The sequence below is a fragment of the Myiozetetes cayanensis genome, unplaced genomic scaffold (assembly GCF_022539395.1).
Source record: "Myiozetetes cayanensis isolate MyiCay16 unplaced genomic scaffold, myiCay2020 scf20-37, whole genome shotgun sequence".
NCBI classification, from domain to species: domain Eukaryota; kingdom Metazoa; phylum Chordata; class Aves; order Passeriformes; family Tyrannidae; genus Myiozetetes; species Myiozetetes cayanensis.
In genome coordinates this window covers 8,329,350-8,342,650 of record NW_026087412.1, presented here as the reverse complement: position 1 = coordinate 8,342,650, position 13,301 = coordinate 8,329,350, and the positions used below count along the sequence as shown (strand labels likewise).

General features: G+C 42.7%; 1 protein-coding gene across 2 annotated transcripts in view; it reads left to right on the top strand.

Annotated features, from left to right (window-relative positions):
- Positions 1 to 10,618, top strand: part of XYLT1 (xylosyltransferase 1) — a 175,188-nt gene extending 164,570 nt beyond the window's left edge. For both annotated transcript variants that reach the window (XM_050317853.1, XM_050317854.1), the window contains one exon: positions 3,177 to 10,618. In XM_050317853.1, coding sequence (XP_050173810.1) covers positions 3,177 to 3,499 — 323 coding nt within the window. In that variant the 3' untranslated portion in view covers positions 3,500 to 10,618. The remainder of the gene's footprint in view (positions 1 to 3,176) is intronic.
- The last annotated feature ends 2,683 nt before the right edge of the window (positions 10,619 to 13,301 follow it).

Here is a 13,301-nt window from a genome sequence, read left to right as displayed (position 1 = left end):
TAAATTAACCAGAGGTAACATGACATGTTCTTGATAAATGCAGTAATAGCAGCAGGCAGGCACATGACTGCAGAAGAGCAGACATGCCCTGGAATCATCATTCCGAGAAAAACCCTGAAGATAGGGATTTGCTTCAAAATTTAGTTCAGATCCAGCCGACAAGGAGTCGATTAGCTCCACAATGAGCAAATGCAGCACTGTCTTGTTTGCTGCAAGAGAAAACAAACAAAATGTCAATAAAAAATTATGTCTTTGCCAGAGGGTTTCAGCACAATTCAACTAAAGAAATAAAGCTGTACATTCTGTGTTGCTTTAAAAAACCCACAGGTCTAGCACCTTAATGTGTACCAAGGTAACCACATTCTTCATTCCTTAGCCCACTCTCTGTCTAAACTCATTTGCTTTTTTTGCAAAATGAGGAACAAACCCACACAAAAATTCTCAAATCCCAGCCTGTGCAGCTGGCTATAGGCTGTGTGTTTAGTTCAAAGAAGTTATACCAAGAAAAGTCAGTTGAGAAATGTGCCCTCACAGAGTGAGGAGCAAATAAAAATGGGGGACAAAAATGACCACGTTTTTTAAAGCTATATTTTAGAGTCAGTGGAATATAGTTTGCATTGATGCATGTCCTCCTGAAGTCAAAGGGCTGCTTGGATGTGCCAGTAGGCAAAAAAAGTCTGGCTAAATGTCTGCAGTTCAGCTAATTTTGAATTGTGTGCTCTAACTGTACAGATTTAAATGTCTAAATGCACCTCTCATAGAGGCAAGCCTTATGTTCTTCATTATTTTTTCATGAGCTCTTGCTCATGACACTAGACTGAAGTGTCAGTGCATTAACAGCACACCCAGTAGGTCCAACCTCCTTTTTACAGCATTTCAGGGCTTGGGAGCCGCACTGTCCCTCTCCTGTACCAGCCCAGTAAGTTACAGAGTCATGGTTCTGTCTCTGCTGTTTTTCCTTTAATGCACAGAGGGACAGCACACATCTGCCATTGCTTGGATGAGCAGCATCCTCCCTACTTTCTGCTATGAAGTGTTCAACAAAGACTTGGAGGTTCCAGGAGAGGGTTCTGGGTCGAATCCTCATCATTTCCTGTTGATGAGTGTATGTAACTCTGCACTCAGGTTGCTGTTACCCAGCTTTTCCTTTCTAGGATTTGCTGACACCCAACCTGGGGTGACATTCTGCTGTGGGGCCAGATAATCCCCTACCAGTACCAGGTCGGGGTTCATCAGAGCACATTTCCCTGTGGGCAGTGGAAGCCCCTTAACACAGTGTGTGCTGCACTGCCAAGCACTGGGTCCTGTGGTTTCTTTAGTTTTCATTCCTTACAGTCCTGATAATCCACCACGTCCTGAGGCCTGGGACAAGTGCAAGGCTGAGCCAGAGAGATGAGCAAGTTCCATTTCATCCTGTTTCATGTCTGAATAAAGATCTCTCTTGTTCCATGCACTAAACACATGCACAACAGGCTTTGATTCAACAAGCTGGATGAATTGCCTGTTTCAATCAGATGATCCTGCTAGTAATGCCAACTCTTATTTATTTTGGGATTTTTCCTCAGAATGTTCCTATTTAATTAATATGTTGACAAACAGTCTTCCATATTTAATTGCTTCCAAAGAAGGAAATTTAATCACGTATACTTGTTCTGTTTCTTAAACTGCAGTGCTCTGGCAGAACACACTCCTGACACATGTTCATGGAACTAACTCATTTTGACCAGAGGTTATTGTGGATATCTACCTTTTAAAATAAAAAGAGGGTGTCAGATGGACACAGGAACAGTTAAGTGATGTGGATGTGCTGAACAAGTTTAATTGGGGATTTGCAGTAATGGAATTGCACAGTACTTGACATTAAAGATTTTGCAAATGTAACAGCAAAGCTCCAATTAAACGTCCCTTTTTTTCCTCTGAATAAATATACAGATTTATTGCCAGCACCTGAGATACTGTCCTCTGCGTGGAAGAAAGGACTCAGTGTCAGGCTGCAGTGCAAGCAGCAAGGACATGTGGAAGGAATTGTAGCCGTGAATTTGTAATTCCTGGCCTCTGACGCTCGCTGTGCACGGTGGCTTTCCTCGCCTGGAGCGCCCTGAATGGGCCCATTTTCTGTTCTAGACAGTGTGTCTGTTGGCAGAGCTAAACATATCCTCTGTGCTGCCAGAGCGAGGATGCTGGGGAAGGCAGCTGAGAACAGAAAGAAATGGTTGGAAATTTGCTCCCAAGAGGCACTCGGTGAACATTTTTGGAGGGTCCCATTCTGATTTTATGAGCAGCACCTCGGTGCACTCACCGACCTTCAGAAGTCAGACAACTTTAGACACAGGCAGCCTGACCCACAGTGTCCAGTTTAGGTTTTTGAGAGCATTCTCACAGCCTGACATTGATTTTTACTGCAATATTGCAGATTTGGGGTATTGTACTGCATTTTGCTGAGACAGAAGGCTTACTGAAAGGAAAGCAACCACAAATGCAAAGAAAAGAGTCATTAGGGAATGGTTGTGATCTACTGTTCAGCCCAAGTGCTTGAAATGTAATTGTCAGGAGAGAATTCTTTCCCAGGGAAACTGGAGCTCTTCCAGGAATGATATTGGGGCTACACATATTTCATTATGGTTCTGGTCTGTCCAAGGCCATGGTGTTGCCAGGAATGGCAGATAGAGCTAAGAAATGTTATGACTTTTCCACAACTGGTCAAGGTTCACCTCTTTAGGGGAAAAGAAAAGCCAAAGCAGTCTGAGATCTTGGCTCTTCCTCCTAGACAAATCAATGATACCACTTGAAGGTCTGACAGGGATTGGCATCCTTGAACTGTTTCCTCGTTTCGAAATGCAGCCATGGCTGGGTGTTCTACAGCTCTGAGGATGCTGGCTGTATGTGCTGATAAAAAGGGCGATGTTGCTTTCAGGCTCAGAGCTTCCCCCTGCCAAGGCAGTGCTTTCAGGGTGAGCATCACAGTGAGCAGAACTTACGGTGCTGAGCACAGCCAGTCATCCCTGGGACACAGTATGTCCTCAGTGCTGGGGAAATGAGACACAGTGCACCACTAACCTTGCTCTTGTTGTTTGCTGTACCCTTAGGTCCTCAATGTTGGGTCTTTTACGTACCAACTTTTGGGTTTGGTTTTTTTTGTAAGGCACTAACTTTTGTGTTTATTTCTGCGTTCCCAGAGGAAGCCATGAAGTACCACAGCGGGCCTCCAAAGAACGCGTACATGGAGCAGAGCTTCCAGGGCCTGAACCCCGTCCTGAACATCCCCATCAGCGCCGCCCGCGTGGACCAGGCCAAGAGGAACGCGGGGCTCGTGGGCGCGCGCCTGGAGGCCTGGGTGGACTCTCTGGTGGGCAGCGTCTGGTCAGCCGTGGACATCTGCAGCGTCGGCCCCACCGCCTGCCCGGTCATGCAGGGCTGTGCCCAGACAGCCTGGAGCTCCCTCAGCCCCGACCCCAAATCTGAGCTGGGCCCCGTCAAACCCGACGGCCGCCTGAGGTAGCATCCGGCACGCCCTGCTCCGGCATAGGCTCTTAAAAGGGAATTTAACCTTGCTTCTGTGTGAATCCCACACCAGATTTCAGAAACCTAAGGGAATGTTACTTTTTTTTTGGTTACCTATTGCAATATATAATTCATTTTAAAAAAAATATTAAAAAAAAAAATAATTTCAGACAAGGCCTTTGGCACTGCCCTCTCCATCAGCTCTGTTGGGAGCAGCTTCACTTGTCCCACAGCCTGTGCTGTCCCGTGGGGACCCGGCTGTACCACGTGCTGCTGCACCCACTGTCTTGTGGGTTTGGAAACAGTAGTGCCAAGCCATGGAGACGGCAGTGAAGGAGCAGCTGCTAAAAGTGTTTTTTAAAAATAAATTTGTCTGCACCTCTGCTACTTCATAGGCTTTCATTATTTTGCTACCATGAATAAATCACAGCAAAATTCCCAGAGGTGAGTTAACTGCAGGCTGGAGCCTCTATGGCCACATAACCTCACAGAATGTGAAATAATTATGGTACACCATCCCTCTGGTTTTTAATAACACAGAGTAATTCTGGACTCAGCTGATGTCTGTTATCCTAGTTAGGAAAAACAAACAAACGCAGAAACTTTCAGAGATTTTTTAGACTAATTTCACAATCAGCTCTAAATGGAATAAGTGTTTTGCTATATTAGTCTTTTATGTCTCATGCAGTCGGGTTCAGGGTCAGCGCAGTAAGAGTATTTATTAAAGAACAAAGAAGTATTTTGAATTTCAGCCCTTTCAAATCTGCAGGTATATTCTGAGCCCACCAGTACCTGAGCATTTTCACAGGCTGCCAGTACAGCAGTTGTGCATGTGTAGGTTGGGGTGGGTTGTGATGTGTCTGCTCACATCCTTTCCTGATTTTGCTCATGAGCTGAGCTGAGTTTTTTCTCAGGTGATGGAGTTGCACAGAACCAGTGAAATGGTCAAATTGAGACCTAAATCTGCAACAACGGATTTCTTCCCTAGTTTGAGCAGTGGCTAGTTAGTCTTAACACTAATTCCCTCCCTTGGTCTCAGATCTCCATCTCTTTGTGAAGAAGGATCCTTCTAGGCTTGTGCAGGGCATCTGGAAAGCTGTGCAGGACATGGGTCCCTGCCTGAAGCCAGAAGCTGAACAAAAAGGAGAGCAATGCCATGTTTCTCTGTGCTTTTACTTTATTCTGTCAGTCTACCCTTGCCTGCCTTCAGAATTCCTAGCAAGCTGCATCCTGTTTCAAATAGGCATGTTTTGCATCATTTTAACATGCATTTTCTGCGGTAGGAAAAAATTAATTTACATTCCAAGAACTTTTTAAAATACAGGTTTTGTATGCAAATTCATCTCCAACTAATGCATTTGATGTTAGCAAAAACATGCACTTTGTTGTAGTTGCTGTGGTAATAATCTCTTATTAGCAACAGAACCCAAAAAGGCCATTAGAAGCTATTGGGTTAATTAGGAAAGAAGTCCTGTTGCTCTAATGAAGTAAGGTGTCTGTTCACCATTCTGTGTGCATGGCTAACTTTCTGCTGAGAGTTGAGTGTGCACACCAGGAGGGAAACAGACCCTTAAATCATTCCATAATCAAATCTCACAGGAAGGTTGAATTCCCTTTTAAATAACAATTCCAGTATGACTGTAACACACAGTTCCCAGTGACTTGTAGAATCTCTCTGTCATATTGGTTTAAAGCTACTTGCAGTTTGCTTTGGACTTGAAATTGTGGTGTCAGCTGTGCTGGCATTAAGGCAGAGCATTGAAATGTTTATCTGGCACAAAAATGGATGCATAGAAGGAACAATTTAGGTATTTATTATTTATGTTTTAGTCAATGACTAATTAGTAGGTGCTGCCTTTGCAGCTTGAAGATTATGTTATTTTACTAACTGAAGCTGCCTTTATTAAGAAAAGGCCTTCCTCCCCTCACACCTCCCTTTCTTTTTTTGTCTTGATTTTGACAGTCATGAGCCGTAGTTTTAGGGAAGTTTGTAGCAATGAGAACTGGTTGAAATATTTCAATCAAGACAATGCTCCAGTTTTTCAACCAGCTCTAGACGCAAGCGTGTTTGAAACCAGGGTTGCCAACAGGTTTATGTAATAGAATCACAGTGTTATTTCTTATTCAGTAGGGTTTTTTAACAGTGCTTGTTTTTAATCTAACATTCCTTTGTGAAGTTCATATTTTTCTGGGGACCTCCAATCCTCACTGTGAAATCCAGGGCTTTAGTCACACTGATGCAATGGCAACTGCACGGTCCAAGCCCTTCAGATTAAATGAAGAATGTTGTATTTAGGGCACACAATAAAATTCATTAACAAGCCCAGGCAGTGCTTGTTCTCAATAAGGCTACTGGGGTAGTCACAAAATCTTCAGTCTGTCTTGCACATAAGCATATGTGTAGGGGTGCACCCACGCGCACGCATGCAGATAACTTAAGTTTTAAAATTTGATGCTTATTTTTATTCTTAAGCAGGAATGTTTTTAAGTGCTTTGTTGGTAAGTCTTCATTACTAACTAGACCAAGCAGAAGGTGACAGCAATCACGTCTTCTGTGGTTAAGAAAAAAAAATCTGCCATTTTTATCGTTTAAAATATAAGGTGCAAATTATTTCGTTGTAGTACAAAAAAAAAGGGAAAGAAAATTAATGGTTGCTGATATATCCATTTGCATTATATGCTAGGTTTAAAATATCTCAAAGCAAAACTTATATTAGTTTATTTTCTGAAAGACAAAAAGTATCTACACAGTGAAGTTTTGTAGCAAGCTGGCAATCCCAGTGCTGCTGTTAAAACATGGGATGCAGAGCTGAAGGGGCTGACCCTGCAGTCCTTTCTCAGGCAAAACTTCTACAGAGTACTAATGCTGAGTGAGGGCTTCAGAGTCAAGTCCAGCATACCTAAACTGTGTGACGGTATGCTAGGGGTAAATTGCTGTCTCTGTTTGAACTCATCAAAGGATAAACTGCCATTTTTGGCAAATCTTCTCGGGGCAGTGTAAAATTCTGGAACTAAATAACCACCTCTACTATAGCTATTAATGTACAGACATGGATCCATAAGTTATATGTGGTACTCTGTGTCTGCATTACAAAATCCTGTAGTTGTGATTGAAAACCATGTAAAGCCAGACCCTGCATCAGGGATCAGTGGTAGCGCTGCTAAGGCCAACGTCCTGCTTAGTGGTTTTTCTGGCCTGAAATGGCAGCACTGGAAACCCGTGATGAACATTGTCAATTGTCAGAAGAGAATAACTTCACAGATCTTACATTTGGTGAAAAGGAGAATTCAGAGCAGGGACCCACAGTTTGTATAAAAGAAGCGAGTTATCCATCTTCATCTGAATGTGCAGGTGTTACTGTCCAATCATACTGGCCAGTCCTGGCTGAACGGGATTCCAGCTGAAAGCCAGGTTTGATCAAAATCCCTTTCAATGGGAGAGGGTTATATTTCCATAGGCACACATTTGTCCTCTGTGTGTAATGCTTTCCTTGTTTAAATTCCATGCCCATTCTGCACGACAGCCATGTAACACTCCTGTGATCAATCTGTATTACACAGAAAGGCAACGTGGCAAAATGCAGAACATCTACATACATGATTTAATGAATTATGTCCAAAGTCAGTCTTAGCATTATGCAAACCTGTTTATATGGTAATGTTAAACCCCGAGGCTAAACGAAATCACTCAAATGACAGTTTATTTTCAGATTTGTCCAATTCTTTCTTTGATGACATTTGGACATTGAGTAGTAATATTTGCATTTTCATTTCCTGATATTCAAGGGGGGGTTTTTTTAGAATTGAAATTATGTCTTCATTTTTTGTGCTCTTGGCAAGTAGAGAATTTTAACAATTCCTTCATGATAGCAAGTGTTATACAAGGAAGTTCCTGTGTATCTCTGTTGTAAAGCCTTCGTTATTGCTAAGCCTAGAGATACAGGGGTGTGCATTCGTGTATTACAAATTGACTTTCCTGGGTATTGGCTTCAGTGCACAATGCCTGTACAGTTGTTTAACGGCATATTAACAGTGATCCTGCAGCACCTGCAGAAGGACCAACTAATGGGCATTCACTTTCTCTCCATCTCTTGTAGCACTAATTGCAATGCTAATGAAGCCTCCATCACTCTTAGCTACGATTACAGTGAGCAGAGTAGTGAAGTCAGTGAATCAGAGCTGGCATAGTCTAAACCTGACCAAAGGGAGAGAGGAAGGGTAAAGAGGATGCTGAAACTTAGCAAAAGTTTGACACAATTGTGCTGCAACAAAATGTTGAACAAACTGGGCTCCTTCTGCACAGCAAGGCTGAGAACCATGGATCCCCTGAGATCTTAGCTTTGACTTCCCAGATAAAAAGAAAACAAGATCCAGATCTTTCTTGTGGCCAGGCAATGAGGACCAGCTTTCTGTTGATTTCTCTCATTCTCTTTCATCACAGCTGGCAGAGAACTGCCAGCTTGCCGCTGGCTATCACACCCTCCTTGTCTTCCCACATCCCAAAGCTTCAGGAGTCGGCCACGTGAAACCTTGGCCAACTCCACCACTTTCCACTGAGCAGGAAGTTTTATACATGTGTGAGCCAAATCCCTTAGGCTTCTTAAAAAACCCTTGCTGCAGACCAGAAAAGTTGGCTTTTCAGAGCGGCCTTCAGTCAGTTCAGTACTCACACACAGGAAGGAGTTGGTGAAAACCAGCAGTTACCTTTTCCTGATTTTCAGGTAAGGGTATTTGATATATGTAAGAGGAGACTTGGTTATTTCAGGAGCAGAGTAAGACCGACCTGGTAGGAAGTAGTAGACCATCATAGTAAGGGAAAGAAGCGTCAGGCTGAGAGCATTTAAAATTGAGGCAACAAGATCTTACAGCCCATGTTACCCAGGACCACAGCAGCATTAGGGTGTCTCAGTTAAGTGGTATTGGCACCAGTTAATCCTCACAATGTGACACTGCAGGTACCATGTTGATTCTGTTCCTTTCTACTGACAGTGGTGTGTTCATCACTCTGCTCTTTGCTTCTGCCTTGGTTACCTTCTTTTGCTCATGGGTGCTATCACAGCTGCTACCTCACTGTGTCTGCAAACACGTTTACCTGAGAACAACAAAAAAAGGTACCAGAAATCTCCTTGAACTGAATGTACAATCTATGCAAAATTCTCTTTCTACTTTGTTAAAACCTAGAAGTATTACTTGTAACCTTGCCAAATAAACAGCAAGATACTGTACAGGTGCCTCTGATAACAGAGTGACATTTCTAGGCGCGGTTCATTGCGCTGCATTTGTATATTGTAATGACTCGGCTTGTCTTTGGTTCTGTTGTAATTAACACCCTCGACTGAGAAGATAGCACTCTTGCTAGGGGAGCACCTTCAGTTTGCTGGGAATATTCCAGAGGAGGATGTCTATGGCATTTCATTTCGTTTTCCTGCTTAGATCCAAAAAAAAAAAAAAGGCACAGACCTGCTGGCCAAAACTAGGATGTTGTTTCAGCTTTTCCGTGGGTGAATCCTATCGGCTTTGGATCGCTCGGTGTCTGTTCCCATTGTGGCATCCAGTGTGTTGCCCCTTAAAGAAAGCCTTACTTTCATCCTTTCTAAATGTGGCCTTAAACTGTGTTAGGAACTTTGGTGTTGTCTGTGTCTTGCTCACTTTCTCTGTTTATTGTGGAATGAATAAAAGGCACCTTGAGATTTCTATTACAGCTCAGTTGTGTTGCTGTCAGCTTACACTTCACAAATACAATAGAAATTGCTTACAAATGCAGTCTTTAAAGGAAGTAAATGACCTTCCCTTTGGGCAAAAGGAAAGCTCAGACATTCATATGAACCTTAGGAAATTATGAACTCTGTCTTTCCCAACTCAGTGTAGATAAGGAAGGGTGGTTTAATTACCTCCAAAGAACAAACTTAATAACTTTTAATTTATCTTCAGACTACAACAAGACAGACTGCTCTCAGATGCACAAGACAAATTGTGCAGTAATTTCACTCATTTTAACACGATGTAGTAACTTTCCTCTCAGATTTGTACTGGTAGCTGGGAGAAGAAATATCCTCTTCAAGGTATGATCTTAAAACCTGAAGAATGTCACCACATGGGCCAGATTTGGAGTGGTGGTTGGGAATCTAACAGTACACTTAGATCATAGTGGAGTCTGAGTCATAAATGCAGTTTCAAAACTCTGGCTTTTGGAGCTTCATCCAAAGGTTGTCAAAGTCAGCAGAAACCAATGACTTCTTCTAGGGCTGGTGTATGTTGGGTTTCTTTAATACTTTTCTCCATGAGAACTGTCGTCTTTCAGTAGCACCAATATTCCCGGCAGGCTGCAGGGCTTTTAGGAATTCCCAAATCCTATCCTGTTTTGGTATTCAGATGTGGATACAACCCAAAGGCAACTGAAAAGGGTTTACATGGAAAACAAGATTTGTGGAACAAAAATAATTAATTCAGTGTAATGAAATTATTTTTCTGACTTTGTCCTTTTGGTTCTGTTTTGGGTTGATTGGATTTTTCTATTGCCTAACATAGTCCATAATAAGTTATTTCTATTCTGTCATTTTCAAAGACCGGTGGTAATATAGTTTTAAGAAATAACTATTTTGTTATAGATCATAATATGCATAAAATTGTACAGAAATATTTTGTAATCTATTGAATAAGAAAAAAGAAAACCATGTATATACAGGAAAGTTTAAAAAAAAAAATTGGAAATTCAAATGGAACACACTGAAAGATGTAGATATTTTGCTATTTATTTAAAGGAGTATTTTATGAGATATTGAAATGTCTTAAATTGACCAGTAATCAAAGTTCAAAGTCAGAATGCTTTTCTTGTAGTAGAATGTGATTTTCAGCAATTATTGCACTACCCGTTTTTGCACCCTTTTGTCTTTCATTTAGCAGAAACAATGTGCCTTAGCTGTATTCTTTGTCAATGGGAGTTTGGTTGTTTGTCCGACAAAGCACATTTTTTTGCAGAAAAAGAAATGGATGTATGAAATACTGTATTATACCAAAAACACTGCAGTGTATATAAATGCTTTCTGTCATACTGTGTTTTCAGATGCAGAGTTTTAAAATAATAAATAAAAAAATAATTAAAAAAAAAAAGCTGTCTTTAGGAGCACGTGTGCACCTTGTATTATTTGCAACTCCACCTCTGTGTGTCTTATTTGAAAGAACTTTGCTCCTTGGTAATTTTTAGGAGGAAAAATGGGCCCAGGCACTTCCAGCCTCTGATTCCAGGGTTGCTGTCCAGTCAGTCATTTCTCAGGCTCCATTTCCCAGCCATAGCAATTATGGGGGAAACATCCACGGATGCCTTTTGGAAATCAGTTCTGTTGGTCAGAGGACGGCTCACAGGCACACAGAGCTGCAGCCTGACCTGGGGTGCTGCCTCCAGTGCAGGGTTGGAAGGTGGCTGAACTTCACAGGGCTCCCAGCACTGCCTGCACTGTGGGATACAGAGACACATCTGAGCTTTTTCGGCCAAGTTTTCCTTGTTTTCAAACCCAGATGCCTGGTTTTTGGCCAGAGTGTCCCTGCCTTTTCCAATGATGTCAAGGAGTGGTAGGCAGAGGGTCAGAAGGGGTTAACAAGGAGCTTGACTGAAGTCCTGTCTGTGAAGGCCATCAGCTATGAAAAGTGTTGCAGCAGTTTCTTCCATGGATCCTCAAAGGTGATCATCATCCAGAGAGAAAGGACTCTGTCACAGGCTTAGGAATATCCAGATGGGTGCAGAAATACCCATGGTCTCCACACAGAGCACAGATCTCTTAGAGCTGCTTCCATAGGTGTTATGGGGAAAAAGTTAAACTCTCCTAAAAGTGGGTGACTGGTATCTTTAGCACCATCCTCATAATGTATTGCAGCTTTGTCTCCTAGCACAGCTTTTTGATGTGGGATGCTTGAAAAAAACTCCTTGACGACCTTCCAAAAGTCTTTGACACCACCAGGAGTCTGCGTGACTTTTCATGCACCCCCCAAGCCGTGCTGCAGGTTCTCTTGGCAGCCAGAACTGCTTTTGATCTTGTGTTTTCTTTTCACCTGCTGTTCAGGAATTCCACTTTTTTGGCACTTAGATGCAATGAGGTCTGTTTAAACAGAGGAGGGAACACAGTGCTAATATTTTAGTCTTGGCACAAAGAAAAGATTTTTTTTTGTGGAGGGGAGAAAGGAAGGAAAAAGAAAAAAGCATGCTCTTGAAGGCTGGTTTTATTTATAGCTGGTATAAGAAGTGTGCTGCTTTTATGCTGGCTTATTCCTCATCCAGCTGCTAACAGTCACGGCATATTAAAAAAAACCACTCAGCCTTTGTTTTAATTATCTACAAATGTGTCACTTTAAAGAAAAAGGGAAAAAAACCCCACAAAACATCAAGCCACCAGGTGTTCAAGTGTTTTGTTCACTATGTAGACTTCAGTGAGAATCTGCTCTCTGAGGCAACACACAGAAATCCTGATGTACCCCGGACCTGATGGTCGGAGCTGCGACAGCCTCACGCTGGCAGGGAAGGCTGTGCCTCTCTGTCAGCTGGAGACAGCATCGTACAGCATCATCACATCTTTGCATCTGCCATGCCTAAGATGAGGGGATTGTAATTAATATTTATAGAGTCTAGAACGTGGTTGATTCACAGTAATGACACCAAACCTAGTGCAGAGCAGTCTGCCAATAGCTGCACAGTAAACCAAGCGCATCAGGGACGAGGTATTTAATTGCCTTGACAATGGGGATTTCGTTTCAGTACCCAGATATTTGACATTCCTTCATCCATTACTAAAGAATCTGTAGCCCATTATTTTCTAAAAATCAGAAGCTGTTTGTAATCTGAGGCTTCACAAATGCAAACAGCTGTAAATCTTTGCTGTCTAATAATGATTAAAAATTACTAAAAACGTGTGAGGTTCTGCTATAGTTAAAACCACGGGCAGATAGCAATGTTTCATTCTTCTACAAAAGATGATCTCAGCTAATCTGGTGCCAAATTAGCACTTGAGCGAGGGTTTCCCCCTCACCTGGCTGCCCTGGGCTGGGAGCCCTGCCTGCAGGGCTCTGAGACAGGGCACAGCCAAGGCACCAACTGAGAATCCCACCCAGGTGAGGAAGGGCTGAACCTGGAGCTGGGAGGACTCAGGGGGGACCAGGCTCAGACACCACGTGGCCTGGAGTAAATTGCCAAATACTGGTTTGTTCTGGACAGCTCTCTATCAAAGCAGAGCCACACCAACCACATCTGCATTTTGCAGATTTAAGCCTCTATCTGCACCCTCTTCTGGGAGAGGCCAGATTGGACTTTTCCCTTCAGCCACAGTATGATGGCAGTGTACACATTCGCTGTGAACCATGGCTGCCCCATCCTAGGGAAGCATGAGGATCCACAGCATTTGTGAATCTGGAAGCAAAGCTGTCTGCTCCAGCAGCATGACAGCAGATGCTGTGGCCCCTGCTGGGTCTCTGTCAGGCTGCTTGAGTGGAAATGAAAAGACGTTTGAAAAGCACCAGAAATATGACATGGATTTGGATGCCCATATTTTAAGGTTTAAAACAGACAGTTGTGCTTAATCAGGCAAAGTAAGTTATAAGATGTAAACCACTTTATCCCTCTCACTCTGAAACATCCATTGTGATGCTCTGTGCTGGTTTCAGGCTGTCAATGGTCCCTTTGACTCTGAATTAACACCTCCACCAAAGCAGGCCCTGCATCTCTCCAAAGCCTGTAAGTTATTCCAGAGCTGGTAGCACGGCTGCAATGGAGCAACCTCTTCCCAAGGCATCTACTATTGCACAACATGTAGCCT